This window comes from Diabrotica undecimpunctata, chromosome 1 (genome assembly GCF_040954645.1).
Source record: "Diabrotica undecimpunctata isolate CICGRU chromosome 1, icDiaUnde3, whole genome shotgun sequence".
NCBI lineage: Eukaryota > Metazoa > Arthropoda > Insecta > Coleoptera > Chrysomelidae > Diabrotica > Diabrotica undecimpunctata.
This window is the reverse complement of record NC_092803.1, coordinates 158,080,583-158,104,363: the sequence shown is the minus strand read 5'-3', so window position 1 is coordinate 158,104,363 and position 23,781 is coordinate 158,080,583. Positions and strand designations below refer to the sequence as shown.

The window sequence follows — 23,781 nt, the reverse complement described above, 5'->3', positions numbered from 1 at the left end:
ACAGACGATGAAACACAAAAAGAAATTTTTACTATTTTGTCTTATTTCTTTTTTGTTCCTTAATTATGATTGTTACAAAAAACAACAGAAAATTTTTTATACCATAGCCCAATAACATAAAAATTTGATCAAGATTTGAATTTGATCAAAATTTTTAAATACGAGTTTTAGATTTTATTATATTTTCCAATTTAAATACATATACAAATCTGGTCATTGGAATTAGAGAGGATATAAATACTGAATGATCAGAGAAATGATGAAAGATGAGAGAAAGAAAGACCGTATGGTATGAAAGAAAATATTTTATTTTTATAAACTGGAAAACATTCTATGTATAATAGATAGTAAAAAAAATAATAGAAAGTGGCACTCAACACTGAAAATAAAAAACTTTTGTTCTTTTTTCGTTTTAAAGATTTTTACAGCGAACACATCAATTGGTCTTGCCTTTTTCAATTAGAAGATGATCACCAATATTAGTGCAATACTTTACTCTCTTTAAAATGCAACTTTGTTTTCTTATTTTTTTGTGGGATGATTCTGATCTAGCTCCACTAATTAGCGATTCTGTTAACCCGATAACAAAATCAATGAATGTCATTTTTATATTTAAAGATTCAGTGTAAAAGATGAAGCTGTCAAAGACTGCCATCATTAGCAGTCGGAAAGTACCCTTTTCCACAATTTGGTACTTCTTCTGTCTAAGTCATAGAGAGTAATCATTTGGTCAGCGTGATTGAAGGTGCCCATATATTGGTTATAAAAGACAAATGCTCATGACCAGGATATCTTCGGTGTCTTTCCATCTACTAGCTAATATACCCTATTTGCACACAAGCATTTCACATTCAACTATTTCTAACGGCCTACAAATTTTGTTGTATTTTTTCTGTTTGACATGAGTATTCTAACACAAGGATATTTTGTTGTATTTAGCAGTAAAGGAGATGTAAAGAAGCGATCTAAACATAACACTACAATAGTACTTGTTATTGTTTTAGATAATTTTAGTTCAAGGCGCTGATCAGCTGTGCCTTCTGTTGTTTGTGTTTTTTTTTTTTCGCTGTAGATGTTTGTATTATACATGTAGTATGTGTTGGAGTCGTACCTAATCCATAACTTTATCCCTCTTTTTTAAGGGAATGATAAGACTTTTCGGAAACGTTATATAGAAGTAGTTAATCCCAGAAGTATATTGGTTTATCTTATCTGTAAGCGTTGGTTTCTTATGCGAGTGGATATACTTTGGGACAAAGTTGTTAACATTTCTGAACCAATTAAAACTTGAATCTAGAATTTGTGGCAGCTTTATCAGTTAAATAACTATTGTCTTCAGTCTCAGTTTAATTATTTACTTATTCACAGCTCGTTCGCCAAGTTCTTCAACTTCAGGTTCTTCTAATGAGGAGTCGAAGTTGGTATCAGAGTGTTTATCTCTATATATATTTGTAGCTCCTTTAAATTAGATAAGTTTTTGACAATATCTTCCCATCTTTCAAATATATTCCCCGATTCATTACTGCTGGAATACATAAATCCCAGAAAGCAAATATTTTACGCATATATAAAAAAACTTCTCGTGAGCACAAGTAATCCACGAAATAAACAAAGAAACTCATAAAGATCTCGTAAACGTACAGAGAACACATTGCAACTACAATCAGTAAGTGTTTGATATATACAACGACCGGAAATAATGACTTTTTATAGGTTATTTCCAAGCTATGTCTGTACACTACTGAGTTATTCCATCCCAATATATTTTAGAGCCACGTTTAGCGATGTAGTATTTTTTTAATTGGCTTACAATTGACTTAACAATTGGCTTATAATTTTTATTTTTGTTTTTTATAAATATAATATCAATTTTCTGTGTTTACCTGCATATTTAGATTTCATTAAAAAAATGTACATTTTTAGTGGCAATTCAAATCACAAATCAGTTACTTCAATAATAAAATATGACGATTGGCTTACCTTCCAAATATTTAATAGAAATACAATTTTAATTTGTAGTATTTTGTATTTTCTACATTATAGATAAATTGTAAAAAATACTAAATGTTTCACTTTTTTTGCAAGAGAAGAGAGCCTGATGTGACAAATGTCGTACGAACCAACATTTAAATTTTTTAATAATAATAGTATTATTTAAAAAGTTTCGCAAGCAATTACTATAATTTTCTCGCTCTTATCTAAATCTAACAGTTCATTTGGAACTCTATACTGATCCGGACTATTCCTGCTTTAGTAGTCATTCTATATTCCACTAAATATTATCACGCCATTCTTGAAAGTTCATGGAGTATTATTAAAAAATTATGTTTGCCTTCTATTCCGAATTTTCGGGAAAAATTCTTTATTAAAAAAGTTCAGTTCAATTAAAATTGATTGGAATGTCAAGATATTTGGTAATAAGCTTATTATAAGCTATATTTCTTCAATATAAAGGTGAAAATTCACTAAAGGTGTTCGTAAAAGGAAAAAAATTTAAAAAAAAGGCGCAATAATTGTTTTTATACATATTTTAGAGATATTATTGCAACTTAATAATTTGTTCGTTAATGTTTGACAAAATTGTTTCGTAAACATCATTTTAGAAAAGACTGGTTGTCTTAGCTGTGTAAGTATAATTATAAAATTAGATATACAATTAGATATATTATACAATTAGATATACAGGCAAGATATGAACAAAAATAACGAAACACATAAAAAGAAAGCAATAACGCCAGCTTTCAGAAAAAACCACACTTTAAGCAAATATATAAGATCAGCAAGAGCCAAAAGAAAAAGCACTTACACAGTTTTGTATACAAACTTATAGGTAGCTACTGCCCAAAAATTTACATAGGTCAAACGTTTAGAATCTTTAACAAAAGGAGAGCAGAGCACAAATTGGCCTTCAAAAATGGAAAAACAGATTCTACGTATCCACTTCACCTTCTAGATCATAATTATTATTATTAATAAACAATTTCAAAATCTTCACATTCAAAATAAAAGCCTTAAGCTATAGTTATTAGAATCTATGGAAATTAACAAATTAAAATATACACGTATAATTCTGTATGATCAGCTTAAGACAAACAGTTCTCCCCTCCTCAACGTATTCAGTTAAAGGCTATAAGTGTTGGACGCATAACAAAAATAGCTCACTTGAGAAAGGCACACTGTCGAAACAGCTGTAGTCATAATAAATTTTTTGAAGTGTTGACAAAGTTTTTAGTACTTTATTGATTAGTTGTGTATTTCATGGAAAAACGATTATTAGAAAATGTCATGAAGAAAACAAAAATATGAGAATCTAAGCTTTTGAGAAGCAATTTTATAAGAGGGACCAAAAATAAAGATGGCAAAAAAATCTTGTAAGGTGTGATTAATAGCAAAACAACACGTATTTATCAATATACAGCAAAATATAATTATAACACGAAAATATCAAGAATTAATAACTTATGAAACCTGATGGATTTCAATACCCAGTCTATATTGCAAAAAAACCAATTAAAATCTACCATAATGCTAACCTCTCATAGACACTATCATTATTATTACAAGCTCAATTGTGTAAATTAAAGGCATAAAATAGGATAACAGCATAAAGAACATTTAGAAGGACAACACTGTTTACTTCAATTTGATCGAAATAAAGTATGCCAGCTATTTAACGCTATCTGCCAGCTATCTCGCCACCTTTTGAAAAGTTCTTATGTAGCTTGGTGTCTGATTATCTTAAATATCTAGCCATTCTAGCTTGTCTCTCACTGTCCATTCGTTTATCTAACACGCTGGTTTCATTTCCACCTTTTCGCTCATTTCCATCGTATAATATTCTGTATTTACGGATATATTTTGTTTGGGGGTTTCGTATTTTATCTCCCAGTGTTTTGTTAGCAATTGACCTTAACTTTCTTATTTCTGATTTTATCAATCCAATCCAATCTTATATTCTTATTTTTTCCAGATGATATCTTTTATTTTATATTTTCTTTAAAGTTTCCTCAACTGGATATTTCTACCCCCAGATACTCAAATCTCGAGACTAGTTAGATTATTTCTTTGTCAATTACACATTGGATTGTTGGGTTTATCTTCCCACAAACAAATATGTTATCTTAGATTTAGATATTTTTATATTGTATGTCTAAGTGAGATAGTTTGAGGCACAGGCCGATGTTCAACAGTTTCTCAACTTAATTAAAGGCTTTCTTAACATCTACAATAACGCAAAGTCCAAGATTTTTTTGTCATTTAAATTATATATAATTTATATGTGACAATTTTAGTCAGCGCATGTATGGGTGAGTATTGGGTAATGACTTTCGTAGAGGCCTAAGTGACAATAAGAGATTATATTATTGAGTGTCATAATTTCCAAAACCTTTTTTTAAGATATTTTCGTAAAATTTTCCTAGAACATTGAGAAAACCAGTCTACTTGTAAGAATCAAGATTGATCAGAAATTTGTTTTGTTTCGGAAGCAGAATAGTGCTGCTAAAATAGTAGAAATTAAGGGAACCGTTGATTATTTTTGTCCGAATTATCATTTTTCATTTGTATAATATTGTAGAACAGTATTCTAGAAGATTTTAAATAGGTCATTATGTTCTTCGTAACTATTTATTGAATTATTTTAGACTCTGAAAATAATATGCTCTAACTTTGTCCCTAAACTACACAAAGTTTACGGAATATACGTTTTTTCTTTGTATTTTTAAGATTTCTGAAATATCCTATTCTGAGAATAAGAGAAGAATAATCTATATAAGAATATCTATATAAGAAAATATTCTGAAATATTTTATCCTCTATTTCTATTTCGAGATTTTAAACAATAAATAAACCTTTGTCATATTTTAATTCAGTTACGTATTCTTAGACCGTGCTATAAGCCGCAGTGAAAGTTATATTTATTGAGATGAGACTAGAAAGTGACATCTCCCAGAACAGATTTTCTTGATTTCCAGAGTATCAGAGACATTTCGTTTTTTGTTTAGATTCTAATATTATGCTCTTAGTCGATAATTCTTTAATTCTTTTAAACTGCAAATTGGGTTAATAAAGTCTATTTATTGTAAAATCTTTAGTAAGTAAGGTGATTTTTTTTTCGAGTAGAAATTTAAAAGCTATTTTTTTCCTTAATTTTATAATATACAAATTTTCATATCTTAGTATAACATTCAATTCAGTGTATATATGATTAATCTGATGTATTGAAATACATACAAACTACAATAATAATATGAACAAAAAAACACAGAGAAAAATTTAAACATTCCAGAATATTCTTCAATAATTCCTCGGAAGTAAAATGCGCTATGTCATTTCAATTAATTTTTTTCCAGAAGCGCTGTTTGAAGACTGACATATTTTATACATAACTTTGGACTAACTTTTGTACATAACAATGTAACAAATATGAAAAAAAACTCAAAATACACTGCTATTTATATCTATCTAATAATGATAAAAATTTTATATGACATCGTGAAGTACCTCGAAAAATTCTCCTTCCAATTCCTCCTCTTGAGAATAATTTCGATAATTTACCGGAATTTGAGTAAAAAAAGGTGATTAACTTTGTTTTCTTCGTTTTCATCGTTTTATTAAATAAAATTGCAATACTTAAAAAATAAGGTAAACTTAAAATTATTATAAAATACAAAAAAAAAGATAAAAATAAATAGTAATTACTCGTCGTATTCGGGATAATCTCTCGTGCTTTTGCTGCTTTTATATTTTTGTAGAAGGCGTAGTAGCATTTGCTTGGGAGAAATTACAATAGATCCGTAATAAGCCTTGAACTATCTCTGATTAATTGTAGTTCAGTTGGAACGATTTCCGATCTTCTGTTGAGAGCAACCTTTTTGAAACCGGAATCAGAGAATGATTACTTATAGTACAAAGTTCCAATATTTTCTTGGCGGACTTAAAGAAACTAATGGCATTGAGCTATTAAACATCCTCCATTACCATTATTAATTTTCCTGCTTATGTGCTGTATAATGTTTTGAACGGTTTAACATTGTTTAATCCCATATTATGGACCAGGTATTTTTTTAAGCACTGCCTTACCAATTGTTGAAAATGGGTTGGCGTTAAAATAGTTATAGAATTTTGGACCAATCGATTTTTCTATTTAATTACTTAATATATACTCAATGTATAGTATCTGCTTTCATATGTGTGTGGATTAGTTAAAATTTATTACTAATCTGATAATAAAATATAGGCATATTATCAATATGTCTTTAACTGAAACTGATATACAAGAAGACACAAGTCAAAGTGCGAAGAATGATAAGTCGTAAGAAAAATGAAACCTGACAACAAAAGTGTTCTATGATAAATTTGAGCCAATTTAACTAAAACCACTTTTATATTAGGAAATTACCGATGGTCCTTTGGATCACCCTCCTCCTGGGAGATAAGTGATATCTGCCAAATAAATTATAATTTTGCATTTGGTAAGCATTCAACAAATCCGGTTATTTTCAAAAATAACGTCAACTCAATTAAAGGCATACATGGAGAAAATTGTTACAGGATATTTAAAGATGCATCTAAATTAAATAATATAGCAATTGGTACTACATGTGTAACGCTAAACAATCAATATCAATTTAGCTTCCCAAATATTTCAGCATTTTTTATTTGCTGCTATACTCAAAGATTTTGAACATGTCAACAAAAATAAAATACCACCAAAATGGTTAATTCTAAACGATTCCCTTGGTCTCTTATAAAATTTAAATTGTGTATCCTAAAAGCCCCCTAGACAAAATGGTAAAATCTGAACTGAAACAGGCCAAAGAAAATTCCAGACGCATTATAAATGAAATCAAGAATGGAATTATTCACAGACAACACTAAGGAAAATTAAAGACAATATTTATCTGCAGCTACCTAAAGTTCAAAGCCGAAAACTTTAAACTATTATTACTTGCCTACGTCTAGGACATACAATAGATAATATCCCTAAATTTGGGCAACAGGTTCGATATTCAGAACGATATGAATAAACTTTTAGGTACAGTTTTTAATTATGTTGATATTACAAATTATCTAAAATGTATAGGTTTGCATTATAGAATTTAAACTATTTGAATTTGTAAACACTGTAATTATACCTACAGCTAATTGCCATCACCTTATGGTGAATGCTGTAAATTTTTCAATAAAAACAAAATATTATTTTCAGTTCACATAAGTAGTATGCACTTTTTCCCGTTGCTTATAATTTTTCATTTGTTCTGATTTTTCTGGGCATTTAGTTCCGATTCCTTTTAGTGGCAATCTGCATCCGAATTCTCAATTCCTATTTTATTTTTGGCAATGTTTCTCTTAGAATACTATAATAGTAGAACTGTATTCTACTATTATTGTAAATAATATAATAAAATAAAATGATAATAAACTAAAATTATTATCATTGTTGTTAAGACAGTTTTATTTGTATTTAAAGACAGACGTGGCAACCGCGCAACGCGAAGTTTGTACGTCCGCCTAATTCATAACAGTCGTTGAAAAATGGTATTGTAAATCCTAAAGTCATACAATAAAGACATGTTATATCCTAGTTGTCAATTCAATTTAATTCTATGAAAGTCGATGGTTTTGCGACGCATCGCTAAAAGCCTATGGCGCGTGTATATTTTTAGGAAGAATTGATCTCTCTGGTAATATCAACGTTAAGCTTCTTTGTGCAAAGTCTAGGGTTTCTCCCTTAAAATCTCTAACAATTCCCAAGCTGGTTCCCAATTTTCCAAGTTTTCAATCGTCACTATCTTCTACTGGTAACGGGCAGATCTTGGCAACTGATCTGCGGATGATTCCACTGGAGGTTCGGATAGAGGCGACTCTAACAATTTTGTCGCTGCCCAGATGCAACTCTAGGATGCGACCAAGCATCCATTTTCTTCTTCTTCTTCTTCTTCCTTTGCCCTATCCGTTTCGGACGTTGGCTATTAACAAGGCTATTTTGACTTTGTTTACGGCACCTCTGAACAGTTCGGTCGATGTTAGTCCGAACCATTGTCGCAGGTTATGCATCCATGAGTGTCGTCTTCTTCCCGGTCCCCTCCTACTGTCGATTCTTCCTTGGGCTAGTAACTGTAGCAGCCGGTACTTAGTATGCCTCATGATATGTCCGAAGTACTCAAGCTTCCGTTTCTTTACTCAAGCTTCCGTTTCTTTACGGTGAAGATTATTTCTTTGCTTTTGCCTATTCTCTGCATTACTTCCACGTTAGTGATGTGGTCTGTCCAGGATATCCGAAGAATACGGCGATATATCCACAGCTCAAAGGATTCTAGTTTCTTCAGGGTGGCTTTCGTTGTGGTCTATGCCTCTGCTCCATAGAACAAGACCAGGAAGACATAACACTTGACCAGTCTTAATTTTAGTTCCATTGAGATTTTGCTTGTGAACCACTTTTTCATATTGTTGAAAGCGTTTCGCACTTTTTCAATTCGTGATCTTATTTCTGTTGACTGGTCCTATTTTGTGTTGACTGTGGTTCCAAGGTATGTGTATGTCTCCACTTGTTCTATTTTTCGGTTGTTTAATGTCAATTGCATCGGAGGTTGTTGTGTTCTGCTGATGAGCATGCATTTAGTTTTGGTTGTATTGAGTTCTAAACCATATTCTTGACTTGCTGTGTGTATGCTTTGCATGAGTCTTTGAAGCTCGTTGCAGTCATTTGCGATAATAACTGTGTCGTCAGCATATCTAATATTATTGATTACCTCTCCGTTTACTTTGATACCCTCCGAAACTTCTCCCAGTGCTTCTCTGAAGATTTGTTCAGAGTATATATTGAACAGGAGCGGCGAGAGGACGCATCCCTGTCGTACACCCTTTTTAATATCCATTTTAGTGGAGATAAATGATCTTCCTTGATTACGACGAGTATCCCCTCCTGCACAGGTTGATTATGATACTTCCACTTGGTTCGCCTTTGAAGCTCACTGACAAATTCTTGAGACCATCTTTTCCAAAAATATTGGTTGATTTGCTGCACCAGCTGATAGAGAGAAAGACAGGATATAGGAATACTTTCGGGTGTTGGGTCAGGTATAGATAAATAAGCTGAAGTTAGTGCTGAGGAATCGTTAGGATCATTGGATAACGGACTTAAGGGTCGCGAATTCAGCACTGGCTCTATCTCAGCTAACAAAGTTGATAACTCTTCGAATGTAAAAATAATATTTTGTATTACGCGTTTAGGGTGTAATTTTGCAGACTTGAGACCTGCTTCCCAAAGCCCTGGCCGTTGTTTTGTCTAATTTATTGGATAAAATGTATATCAACAATACCCAATATTGTGTTGGTTGGTTTAAATTTTGTAACGATCTCAAATGTGTTGATAAGCTGTCTAACATTCGTCTGAGTTCAGCTGAAGATTCTTGTTGTATATTTGAAATGTCAAATATAGCCTTGACGTGATTGACGATTGACGATTGACGGCATTTATTATTATATTAGCAATTTATTTGTTTTTGAATGTTAAGAAGTGCTGAATTCGCTTAGATACAATTGGAATAATTGGATACAATGGAAAAAGTACAGGAATATGAAAAACTCACGTTTAAAATGTACTGTTGTCGCTATTAGCGCTGTCTCTCGACCTCGCCTGGTTCACTGTACATTCATTCAGCACTAAACTTGATTGAACGTCGCTTCTAGTACTACAACATTTGGTTGGGCGACTGCAATTGATTGACGTTCGTAGATTCTGGATTTCAATGGCGCGAATTGTGGCTTCTTACCGGCATATTACTTTTGATGTTTTTAACAATAATTTGAGTAATTAATGGATTTCACTAAGATTTCGACAGTTACTGGTTATCCGGCTCGAAGGACCAAATTATGTTGATTTACTTCCCGCTATGGGATTTTACCATCGACTTTCGTAGAATTGAATTGAATTGACAACTAGGATATAACATGTATTTATTGTATGACTTTCGGATTTACAATACCATTTTTCAACGACTGTTATGAATTAGGCGGACGTACAAACTTCGCGTTGCGCCGTTGCCACGTCTGTCTGAAAATACAAATAAAACTGTCTTTAACCATTGTGTTAGCAAAGATTTAAAGCAATAATTAAAAGGATTTGAAAATAATTTATATTGTTCTGAAGCTATTTAAAATTAAATTAATTTGGAATTAAGTACTGGGATAATAAGGTAACAAACAAAATATTTTTATTGAAGAAATTGTACTTATATTTGGTATATTTATACACATAATTATAAGCTTTTTTAAACGAAAGTTGATATCCAGACAATGACATATGCATCGACATCGGCTACATGCACTAAGTATCTCCAGAACAATCACAAAATGTCAATTTTTTGGGAATTCAACCAAACAATTCTGAGTACAAATTTATATTATACATTATTATTAAAGAGTAAAAATAAGTTATGAAATACTGTTTTTTATCTTTTGTAGTTAGTAAATAAGCAATACAGATACAGTAATGAATGACTAGCAGATAAAATAAAAAATATTGGGCTAATTAACTAATTCGACTTTGTTTTCTGTTTCAGGATTATCTCGTACGTGATGGACCCGGAGCCAAATGGCTCTGAAGGAAGAAATATTACCGTTACTTCAACTGCACAACCTGTTCCGACACTTCATCCCTATTACCAAACGTACGATGTCATGACCGGAGTGCGAATAGCTGCGACGCTCGGCAGCTTTTTTGGCCTAATGGCTATTCTCATGTTTTACAAATCAAAATCCAAGACTGAGAAGGCCATGGAAGACCCAGATTTTACAGCCGCTGCTATTGCTGAGGTCAGGATAATTCTTTATACATATTAACTACAGTTTTTTATAACTTTCAATTCTAAACTTTTCTTTTTTTCTTCTTAGCTTTATTAAAACTTGATAACGTAGTATTTTTAAAATTAAACTGTAAAATTTAATTTATTTGCTAACTTAGTAGTAGTTATACTAAATAATAGACTGCTTGTATGAAAACATATCTGGATAAAATTTAGGCATAATTTTTAACGTATAGGGTAGACCGAGGGAATTCCGACATAAGGGGCAATACCGACACAATGGGTTTTGGTTTTATTTTTAGTTGAACATGTCACTGTATAGTGCTGCTGCTTAGCAAGTGACACCACTGTTAGCGCTCAGTTAGTTTCTGTCATCCACGCAAACTAGTTATTTTATTCTGAATTTTTATGTGTTTTATTAGCTTTTGATCTAATTATTGACTTCTCTACAAATGAAGGTGTAAAAACATTTAAATAAATCGAACGTGCAAATTATAAAGATAATTTTAGTATAGCGTATGTTACATTTTAACATTAAGTTAAGTCTGTAGAATTCGGTAACCACCATCTTGTCCTATAGAAGTAATGCCGAGACACCAATGGGGGGAAATATCGACCGGTGTCGGTATTACTTCATTAATTTTAAAATTAAATATGGAGTTATTTGGTACCAAAGACGTTACTTTTGATGTAGTTTAGATAGTGAGATTGAGAAGAGAACAATAGAAAGGGGCAAATCGAACGAGAAAACTCTAAAAAGGGCATTTGAATTGGTTCAAAGTGGACGATCCGTAAAAAGTGTTGCCGCTGAATTGAATCGCTGCGTTGACCGTCTCAAATCTAATTGTACCGAAAAAAAAAGCCTTGGGAAGGAAATCGTACTTTTCAGCAGATCACATCAAACAACTATCAAACCAATTTTATGGCATTACATCGACAGACTTCGGAGACTTGCGTATGATCTGAAAAGTTAGAAATAAAACATAATTTAAATAAAGGTACCAAAATGGCTGGGGAGGAGTGGGTTTTTAGATTTTATAAGAGAAATGCTACCTTAAGCCTAAGACAACCCTCAGCAACAAGTCTAAACCGAGTTATTGCGTTTAGCAAATCTGAAGTGGATTTATTTTTTTTCAATTTGGAAGCACTTGACAAGAAACATCCTTTTAAGTACACTAGAATATTTAATATGGATGAAACCGGTATATCTACGGTCTGAAAACCTGATAAGGTTTAAGCTACTAAGAGCCAACATTAGGTGTGCTCGGTCACAAGTTGGAGAAGAGCAGAAAAATTACGATTATCTGCACATTGAGTGCTTTAGATGCATACACACTGCCCATGTTTATATATTCTAGGCAGAGAATGTCACTTCAGTTTGAGAAAGGTGGACCAGCTGGAGCAATTTACAAATGCTCCCATAATGGCTGGTCAAATGAAGACCTCTTCATGCAGTGGCTCACACATTTCAAAGTCAACGTAAAACCAATAGAGGAAGATCCCGTCTTATTGATGATGGACAATCGCAAGTGTCACCTCACACATCACATAAACTACAGCCTTTGGATTTGTTGTTTTATGACCGCCTGAAGAAAGCATTTAACATACAGTGTGACTAGTTTAGTCTTCTCCAAAATCCTCTGAGAATCTGTCTCATTTCAAAGACATTTAGGAATTAGTACCACCTCTTCCAAAATCATTTAATGATGATAAACCAAATCCAAAAAATTTCAGAAAACAACACTCAGTAATTATGACTGTCACCCCTATGAAAACGGTTTTGGAAGACACAAAGAAGAAAAACGAAATTAAATACTTAAAAAAACCAAGCATAGACTAGACAAAGTTATACATAATCCAAAGGTCAACCCGAATCTGAAGCTAAAAATATTGAAGAGTGAAAAAAGTAAACAATTAAAATTGAAAATAAATCCCAAATAAAATTGGGCGCATTAAAATGCAAGGCTAAAAATAAAGGAAGAAGGTGTCGAAGACAAATTAATTTTGAAGAATCGTCTTCGAAGAAGATATAGATGAATCAAAAATATGTGATGACAACGAATGTGATAACAGTTTTGAGCTATTTTCCGCAAACACTGAAATGTGTTGGTTTGTGGTGAGTTTGGTGTAAAAGCTGAACTATGGTACAGATGTGTGTTTTATGGACAATGGGCTCACGCAGTGCAGTGGGTATGACTACCCTGAAACCTATCAGTGTGACTTTTGTTCTTTAAACTAAGTTCTTTGTTGTAGAAACAACTTTTGATTTTTAATATATCTACTTATGTATCTGCTTATCTTGTTTCCATTCAAGTATTTATTGTTGTCGTATATTGCGATACCAGCAGTTGTCTCATTATTTTCTGATTATTACTACTGTCGGAATTACCCCGGGGATCGGGGAAATACCCACACTTTACTAAAGTTAGGGAAATATTGGTTTTAAATATGTAAATGATATTGTTTTACCAATATTTCACACCCAATGGATGCGGAAAATTTCAATTATACTGTAGGTATTTTCATAAAAGAACCTAACTAATATAAAATAAATCTGAAATTTCAAATTGTCTTAAGATGTCGGGATTTCCCAGGTCTGCCCTACATAAATTAAATGCATTTTCACTCTCTATACTCATATACATGGACCGGCCAAACCGAGGCCACCCTATAAATTTCCGAAAATAAAAATTTATTTTAAGTTTTATGCAGTGTTTCATATTGTATACACAATATCTTTTATTTTTTAAACAAAAAACGACCATTACTGTTTGATTCCTTGATATAATTTATTTAATTAAAAGGCTACAAAACAAAATAGTGTAATATCCAAACGAATTCCAAACAATAAAAATTATGAGTGAACTTGAACAAAATTGTCTAAATCGGGTATTATGCCCTAAAACATCAATAACCGTTTGCACACGATTTGAAAGGGAAAGGAACAAATTTTGAATAAAAACTTGACGAATATATTCATATTTTTCACAAAGCATGTTTTGAAGTTCTGCAAGACTTTGTGGCTGACCTGGTTGGCCTCTAACCCTACGATGTTTATCCCAAATATGTTCGATCATATTGAATTCTTCCCCCCAGTAATTTTTCACGATTCCTGCAGTACGCGACCGTGCATTATTATGCATAAAGACGAAATTGTCCCCAATAAATGGACCAAATGGAACTATTGCTACTGTGAAAATGAGTGATATTTTAAAAAAACTTGACCATAGCTCTTAAAATGGGTTTGTAACCCGAAAGCGCTCAGCTAGGAAATAAATTGTTTACACATGTGAAAAATACTTTTTTTTTTATTCTTTGATTTGTCAAAACTTGTACAAAAAGATATCAGTCTTTTTATTTATTAAAAAGGCTGTTCCTAAAGGACAACTCTAACATAGGCTAGGGATGAGCCATAATAGACTTCCTGAGTCAATTGGAAGGGTGCTTAAGCGTCCACTCATATTAACCTAACCTAACCTAACCTAAAATACATGGTGATACATTGGATATATTTAAAAATGCTGAGCTATTAATAAAGTTTTGAGTTTATAATGTTTTGAGTTACCCTGTATTAGATTTAAATAGCATTATGTATATATATATATATATATATATATATATATATATATATATATATATATATATATTTAATAGCATTATATATATTATTAAATATATTATATTTAACAAATGTATGGAAAATGCAAATGAGGGCATAAAAATAAACGGCGAGTTAACGAACAATATAAGATATGCCGACGACACGGTGATCCTTGCCAGTACCATAGACGAATTACAGCAGGTAATGGAAAGAGTTTATTAGTTAGTCAAGAAGACAAAGTGGATGCTGATAAGCAGGAAGCAACAGCCTGCTCGACAGTTACGGATAAGTAACATACTAATTGACCATGTAGAATCTTATGTGTACCTTGGCACCAACGTAAATGCAAAATGGGAACAGGCCACAGAAATTACGGCGAGAAAAGAACGAGCTAGAGCAGCATTTAGCAATATGAAAAAGCTCCTCATAAGCAGGATTGTCTCTTCCCCTAAAACTACGTCTAGTTAAATGCTACATTTTTTCGATCTTACTGTATGGTATGGAGGCCTGGACGCTGACGGAGACGCTCACGAGAAAACTAGAAGCATTCGATATGTGGGTGTACCGACGCATTCTTCGTATATCCTGGACCGAACATGTCACCGACATAGAGGTAATCCAAAGAATCGGAAAGGAGAAAGAAATCGTGAATACAATTAAACAAAGAAAGCTTGAATATCTAGGCCATATATTGAGACACGATAAGTACCGTCTACTGCAATTGATTGTCCAGGGAAAAATAGACAGTAAGCGAGGGCCAGGCAGGAGAAGACACTCGTGGCTCCAAAATCTGAGGAAGTGGTTCGGGCTCACATCGGTCGAACTATTCAGAAGCGCCGCAAACAAGATCAGAATTACCATGTTAATAGCCAACGTTCGCAACGGACAGGGCACTTGAAGAAGAAGAAAATTTTTTATGAATTTTGATATTTATTTAAAAATTTTGGCTACAGTAGGTCGTTTTTTAATTCTACAGGGCGTTGAACTTATTACGATTTTCATTGAAATTTAGTTATAACTTTTTAAATACCCTGTTTAACACAAAACAACTTTTTATTTTAGTAACGAAGAAGTGATGCGGATTGTAAATTTAAAATTAAATACAAGGTGTTTCTTTTAAAAAAATCATACCTATCTTTAATGCCACACGGTGTTATGAAAGGACTCTATATGTTAAGCTTACAGCTACCTCTTATTTTTGTGAATAACTTTTTTTGATATCTCCTATAATAACAGATATATTGGACCTTGTCACAAAAGTTGATCACCCTGTATATGAATATATTTATTTCTTTGGAATAAAACAGGTTCTAGTAACTATTTCGACATTTAATATCTCTTTCTTTTTGCAGATTTGGACAAAATATTTAATACGCTTAACACTTTGTATTATTTATATATTTTTTTTATTTCAATTAATAAAGTTATTAAAAATATTTGATTTGATACGTTTTCATACAAACCAGTCATACTTTATAAATTTTAACTCTTTAAAATAAACATTTTTAAATCAGTAGTTAGTTTTGCTTTACACTCTATTTTCTCACAGCTTTTCTTGGAATGCCTTCTTGGACTAAATGAGGCCGTGCTTGTTTACTTTGGATTTACTATTTAATCCATTCCGCTGAAATGGAACTACTTAACATTCACTAAGGTCTTACTATCCCTGCATGACATTTAGTAGTAGAGAATGAAATACTATGTGGTAGTTATCTATGTATTAATACTGTTAACTTTGATGTGTATAACTTGTTGCAAGGTATCCCCTTCATAATTATTATATATAAAAAGTTTAACAATATATTTTATAAAACAATTTGTTCTGAATTTTCTAGCAAAGGTAAACCTATCATATAAAATTTCTAAATTTCTGAATTCAGGTGATTTAGATCATGTTTTTTTCGAATGCCAAAAATATAAGAATGAAACAGGTCAATTTATCCAAAAATTTCATGATCTTAATGTACATACCCCGTTTTAATATCCTTAGTCTCTAAGCTAATGGAAATGAGAGAATTTATAATGCATTAGTAAAATTTCTGTCAAGTACCAAAATAGTCTTGTAGTGTCAACAAAAAATATATGTATGAGAACCTCATCATCTTGTTTGTATGTAAATATAGATATAAAAAGGAGATAATACAAAAAAAGTATAAATATATTGAATTAGGTATATTATGTGTACCGTTTTTAAACATAATGATGATGTTGAAAAGATTCTATATTTATTATTTAACTTGTATCTTATTCTAATTTTAGTTCTTAAAGCATATTATTCAGCTCTTCTTCGTTGTTGATATTTTATAGACTTTACGGTCATAAAATTTTTATTATGTTTAAGGTATTAGTCATGTTGTAACTGGCTGATTGACACCTAGTTTATTCCAATAAAAAAAATTCTGAATACAAAATTATTTTTATTAAAATCAAAAACTGATATTATAAGATGTATTATAAAACATTACTTTTCTCCTTGGATCTTACTTATCATATTGTTTGCGTAAGATAATCTATTATTAGATTATATATCTTTTTTGTCTATTATAATTGCTCTTCATCGAAGTGTTGTTCAATAAAATATTAAAAATAGTGGTAAATAGAAGATTTCTTTGTCTTAGTCCTCTATTTTGGTCATTTGCACGACTTACGGGCTTATAAATCACAAGATCACAGATCATCGAAAACAATAGAAATTCTCTGTAATATTCTCTTTAATAAATTTCTCTAGTTCTCTCATTATATATACTTTGTCAATCACATTTATGATACATAATAAATATATATTAATCTAGTTTTCCGCAACCAGGAAACATAATAAGGAATCAAATTGTTTACATAATGATGAACAAGAGATTCCGTAATAGATGCCTATCAGTTAAAAGTTACCCCCGTGCTGACGTATCGTCAGATCATATTCCTGTTATTGTTAAATTAGGTTTAGATTTAAAAAGGTTACAAAAAAGAATAGTAACAAAAAATGTGATATGAGTAACTTAAAGGTAAGGAAACAAAAGAGACAGTCGCATTGATTCTTTCAGAAAAATAACAATCCAATGAATAAAAATATTCAGAGACAAATAAGAACCAAAATACGAAAGTCCAAACAAAAATTGGTTACAAACACAATGTGAAGAGGTCCGCCGCGGAAAAGGGGACACGTGATTGACCATATTTTGCATGGTTATTTTTCTAGATCTTTAAGGTAGGTAGTGATTTCTTGTTGCCTTCTACATCGTTATGCCGTTGATAACATACAGGTTCATCCGCCTTTGGAAGCAATTACTCAGCTGAAAGTGGGGGGATGGTCCCGTCTCATTAGATGACGTAAAACTAAAATCGGCACAACTACTTAATAGCCTCCCGGAATATGACCTGCAGGCCTGCTTTGCACAGTGTAAAATTCTCATGAAGCCGTGTAAGGATGTGAATATAGGGTATATTGTAATACTCCAGTCGTCAGAGACGAAAATGCCACTCAACCTCTTAAAATCATACGAACAAGCTAAATTTTGCCGAGAATATTAATTTTGGGACCACAAAAAAGTTTACCACTTTTTTGCACCTTTTTTGTGGTCCCAAAATTAATAGGGGCTTCCTCCTAAAACCTTGCTCATGAGGGGGTAAAAATGAAAAAATATCGATTTACCAAGAATCTATACGCCGTAGAAAAAAATATTTTAAATAAAAAATGTAGCTGAGATAATTTTAAACAAAAATGTTTATTATAAATTTTTGTGTAGAATTAATCGTTCTCTCAGAAACAAAGCTTGAAATGACCGTCGATTTTGAATGTCAGTTGTGCAAGAAATCAATGTTCAATAAAGTTTCTATCAGCTCAACGGTAAAAATTCTATATCTTTTGGTCCAAGTGTCCTATCGACAAATATCAAGATGCATTTTAAACGTAAAGAGTTTAGCTTTCGTATGCAATTTTTGTATTTTGCCGCTAGTAAACTTAGATTTTATAAAGGTGTTAAATAAATAAACGTGGCGCGATTTTTGCCATTTTTTATAATTTTCGTTGGATCAGTGAAATTTATCCCTTTTATTGACTGGCCACTATAAAGTTTCGATTACTAGAGCCTAACCTTCAAAACCTATAGCATGAAATTTTAGTTTTGAGTTGTGGTGCATTCGAAATATACTTAAAATAATTTAATTTTATTTAAACTTTCACATAACAAACAATCTGAAATGTTTAAACATTTTTTTTTAATAAAACTAGTACTTTTTTCAAAAGAACCAAACTTCTGCTATAAATTACACCCAAAACTGTATTCTTGGTAGAATTTCCCGTGACGTGTAATCGTTTGAAATGTAAAACATTAAATTCTGCGTTTTTTATTCATATTTCGAATGCCTCATATTTGTTGCCATAATATAAAATTGAAATTTCATGTCATAGTTTTTAAAAACTAATCTCTAAAAATGAAAATTTTACTACGACTGGTCAATGAAAGTGATCAATTATGAATTGAGAATTTAGAATCTTAAAGAATTGCAAAAATCGTGACACGTTTATTTATTTAACACCTTTATCAAAACTGAGTTTATTCTCGGAAAAATACAAAAAGTGCATACGAAAGATACACTCTTTACCTTTAAAACTAAACTTGATTTTGTCGATAATGCACTTAAATCTAAAGATATTGAATTTTTACCGTCGAGCTGATACAAATATAATTTAACATTGATTTCGCGCACGTGACTGACATTCAAAATCGACGGTTGTTTCAAGCATTGTTTCTGAGAGAACAGTTCATTATACGTAAAAAGAGCTATAAACATTTTTGTTTAAAATTATTTCAGCTACATTTTTTTTCTACAACACACAAATTCTGGGTCAATTGATTTTTTGTGTTTTTACCCCCCTACGAGGGGCGTTTTAGGGGGAACTCCGGGTGTAAAAGTGGTTAACTTTTTTGCATCTTTTTTGGGGTCTTTAAATTAATATTCTAAGCAAAATATATGGAAGAGTCCAAGAACAGGGTTTGTGGCGTAGGCACTACAACTTTGAGTTATACAGAAGTTTTGGGGAACCTGACGTTGTAAAATGTATTAAATTAACACGCCTTCGATGGATAGGACATGTAATTAGGCGAGATGAAGATGCAACGATCAGAAAAATTTTCGACCGAAGAGGACCAGTGGGAAGACGAACCAGAGGAAGACCAAAACGTAGTTATCAAGATAACATAGAGGATGATCTAAAATCCATCGGAGTTAAAGCATGAAGAAGAGTTGCCAGAGATGGAGTCAGAATAAGGCTTTGGCTCATAACGAGCTGTAATGCCACTGATGATGATAAAATTATTATTCTCGGCAAAATTCAGCTTGTTCGTAATAATTTTTAGGGGTCAACTCTTTGACGACTGGACTATAGAGGAAAATGAAAAATTATAAAAAATGCTAGATAAAGATCATACTTTAATAGTCTCAAAACTTAATTGTACATCATTAGCACACTATAAATACTTGTTTGTCGAATTTATTTTCGTATATAGTTGTCGTTAGATGTTTTTTATGTTCCCAGATTTAGCCATACGGCTCACACTCTCTCTAAGGGGAAAATTCACTCATTACAGATACCTACGGTATCAAAAGAATTGAGATCTAGTGGGACTCTTTCCATGTTATCGAGTCCTAGGTGACTTGGTACGTCGGTGTATCTCCCAAAAATTTTCGCACACATCTGGACGTCGAAAGTAGCACAGCTTTCTGCATGATCTTATATAGATGTTCATTTAGACCTAGCTTTTTTATGTTTTCTAGGAGGGTCTTCGGAATGACTCCAGTAGTAGAAAGAATAATAGGTATCGTCTGGGTACTTTCCATTCTCCATTGTCTCCTTATTTGTATTTCCAGATCTCTGTACTTGGCAATCTTTTCGTTGTACTTAATAAGTAGATTATTGTTGTTAGGTATCGCCACATCGATTATTATTATTATCTAGATTTAGTCATACGGATCACACTCCCTCTAAGGGGAAAATTCACTCATCCCAGATACCTACGGTATCACAAAGATTGAGCTCTGGTGGGACTCTTTCCATGTTATCGAGTCCTAGGTGACTTGGTACGTCGGTGTATCTCCCAAAAATTTTCGCACGCATCTGGACGTCGAAAGTAGCACAGCTTTCTGCATGATCTTATATAGATGTTCATTTAGACCCAGCTTTTTTATGTTTTCTAGGAGGTTCTTCGGAATGACTCCAGTGGTAGAAAGAATAATAGGTATCGTCTGGGTACTCTTATTTGTATTTCCAGATCTCTGTAGGTGGCGATCTTTTCGTTGTACTTAACACGCAGATTATTGTTGTTAGGTATCGCCACATCGATTAGTGTTGTTTGTCTTGTTAGTTTATTAACTAGCACGAGATCTGGTCTATTATGTGCCACAGCTTATTATTATTATTATTATCCCTTGTATGGAACGTGTTGATCCACAGTCCTCATTACTGCTATAAATTACGCTGGTGACAATAAACAGCCTTGTCTCAACATTTTTGTAATATTTATCGGTTACGATAGTTTACCCTAAAGTACCATATTGCTGTACAGTTTTCATATAATTGCAAGCCCTATATATTTATCTGGTAATTTGTTTTATTATATCCAAGGTTAGCTTTGGTTAAATGTTAATTCCATTTTTGGAAATTTGTTCTTCGTCGATATTTATTGTTTTAGTCTCTGTTGGTTCTAAAACCGACTGTATTTCAGTATATTTTTTTATAAAATTCTACAAGAATTTGTATCCATCTGTTTCTTTTTGTATTGTATATATCTCCTCTTTTCTTTCTTTTAATGGGCATTGTTTTCATCGCACATTGATGCTATTAAAAGTAGAACGTGGTATGTGCTTTATGCAAAATATACTTTATCTTCCTCTGTATTTTAATCTGAACTTAGATAAGTTTACCACCATTTTTGTCCTCATGTTTTTTATAATTATGTGTTTTAGTTTGTAAATTACACCTTTTAAAATTTAAACGGTAAATCATTTTATTAAAAATATGTCTTTTCCTTTTAGTTCCATGCCCGTTATCAATCGTTTGATATAATGTTGGTTACCACACGCTATCGTTATTTTATTGGCAGCAGCTCTAAATAATGATGGAGTCGATTTACCGTACTATTATCTTAGATTTTTCAGCCATGGTGTTCCTCCACCAGGATCTGCTTTACCTTGGATCTGTCCCTGAATGATCATATGAAAAAATTCATATTTTTCAGGGTGTCTCATAATGTGACCGAAGTATTCCAGCCTGCGTCCTTTTATTATATTGACCAGTTATGTTGTTTGGTGCAGGCGTCTAAAGGATTTCCTCATTTTTAACATTTATGTCGGCCAAACTTATTCGTAGTATGAAAAAAAATTATAGGAGCCCAGTAGTCTTTTTGTAGCGTAGTATACGCCGTGTTATTGCTTTTCACTTATTTGAAATTTTAATAATCTCTATGATTGGGCCATGATTTGTTATTTTATTGAAGCTGCTTATCTGTTAGAAAAAATACAAAAGAAGCATACGTTAAGTCAATTCTTTGTATGCAATAATAATAATCATTAGTTCAAGTATTCATTTTTTTAAATAAACAATATTTCTCCACCAAACTAAAGAACCGTTTTAAAGAATTGCAGCAATGATAAAAATCGTATCTATGTTAAAGGACTCATTACACATTTGTGTCCGCTGATTAACAGTGTTAACACAAGCTTGCTAACTGGGCTACGGACGTCGCCTCGGTGATGTATAGAGATGATCTCAGCATTTGTATACATGGCCTGTTTGTTGTGGCAATATGTTGAATTGTTGGGAGACAGAATAATCCATCTCACGTATCAGTGTCAGTCCTTTTTAAAAATTATCATGTTGGTATTATAGTTGGGTCCTGTGTATATTAGGGCATTTTGTAAAATGTTTTTATATACGTTTAAGATAAAAAAACATAACATAAGGTCATAAGGATTTCGGTTCAAATTTAGAAGGAATAATAAATAAAAATGTTTAGTCTTCGATGTGAAAATGTTTCGGTAGTCTTAGATCATCATTTAATATTTTGTATTTATACATTTTTACAGTTAATTCATACATTTAGCAAATTATTTTCCATTCTTAAAATACTCCAATTGCAGACAATAACTTCGGCCCTTCTCTCTGAATTTTCGTAAGTCTGCATTTTGGTTTGCCCATATTAGAGATATGATATCTACGAAACCACTTTCCATCCAGTAAGAACAACTGTTGGAATATATTTTAAAAAAAGTCTGTTAACACAAAAATATATTGTTAAATGAGTTTTGTTCGTTTTGTTCAACAAAAACGCTGAACAAAACGATAACGGATAACGTCTGATTGAATTATGCGAACTAAACAACCTAAAAATCACCAATGGATTCTTCAGTCATAAAATATTCGTAAATATACATGGACGCAAGAAACACGAAAGCTGAAATCGATAATAGACTACAAAATAATCAAACAAGATACCACAATAAAGATCAAATATGTGCGAGTCAGAAGAGGAGCAGAATGTGGAACGAACCATAAACTACTGACCGCAAAACTTGGCATTAATTGGAAACATAACAAGACCCCCTCTACAGAAGAACCGTTGAATACTATAAGAGAAAAACAATACAATATAGAACTACTCCAAGAACAATCAATAAGAGAAGTATACCAACAACGTCTAGACCAAAAGTTAATAGAATTTAGATACGGCAACATCGAAAAAATATACAAGCATATAAAGGCGAGTATAAAACAGCATTCGAAGCCCTTGGAGAAAAAGAACATATAATAAATAAACAGCAATATTATGAAATAAATGAACCAACAAAAAGAATAATTGAAGAAAAAAAGCAACTATACAGAAAATGACTGACTACAAACAACGATGAAGTTTATAAAGAACATAGAGAAAAAGATAGAAAAGTGAAAAAACAAATAACACGACAAAAGAATGAAAAATGAAAAAGAACCTGCTTAAATATGGAAACATACATAGGATGTACAAGAACTTCGGAGTCATGAAAAGTACTGAGAGGATTGAAAGAAAACTCAAATGAAAACTGTTAACAGAACAAAGACCACAATTCATTGGAAAAGAAAACAGGCGAAGACGAAGCAGATCCCCACAACAAGAAATAGAAATAAGAGATAGGGAAATGAGAACGGCTATAAAAGCAATTAAAAATAAGAAAGCACCGGGACCTGGAGGTATCTCACCTGAGCTTATAAAATACGGGTCAAAAAAATTACACCGGATGATACAATGGATATTTCGGAAAACCGTAAATGGAGAACATCTCCCAAAGGAATGGACGGAAGCATATTTATGACATCTATATTTAAGAAAGGAGATAGAAAAC

General features: G+C 32.1%; 1 protein-coding gene across 1 annotated transcript in view; it reads left to right on the top strand.

The window, feature by feature from the left end:
* LOC140432426 (uncharacterized) overlaps positions 1 to 23,781 on the top strand; it is a 523,599-nt gene that overhangs the window by 452,812 nt on the left and 47,006 nt on the right. Inside the window, exon 2 of the mRNA XM_072520321.1 lies at positions 10,566 to 10,818. Within this exon, the coding sequence (XP_072376422.1) occupies positions 10,582 to 10,818 (237 nt within the window). The 5' untranslated portion in view covers positions 10,566 to 10,581. The remainder of the gene's footprint in view (positions 1 to 10,565; positions 10,819 to 23,781) is intronic.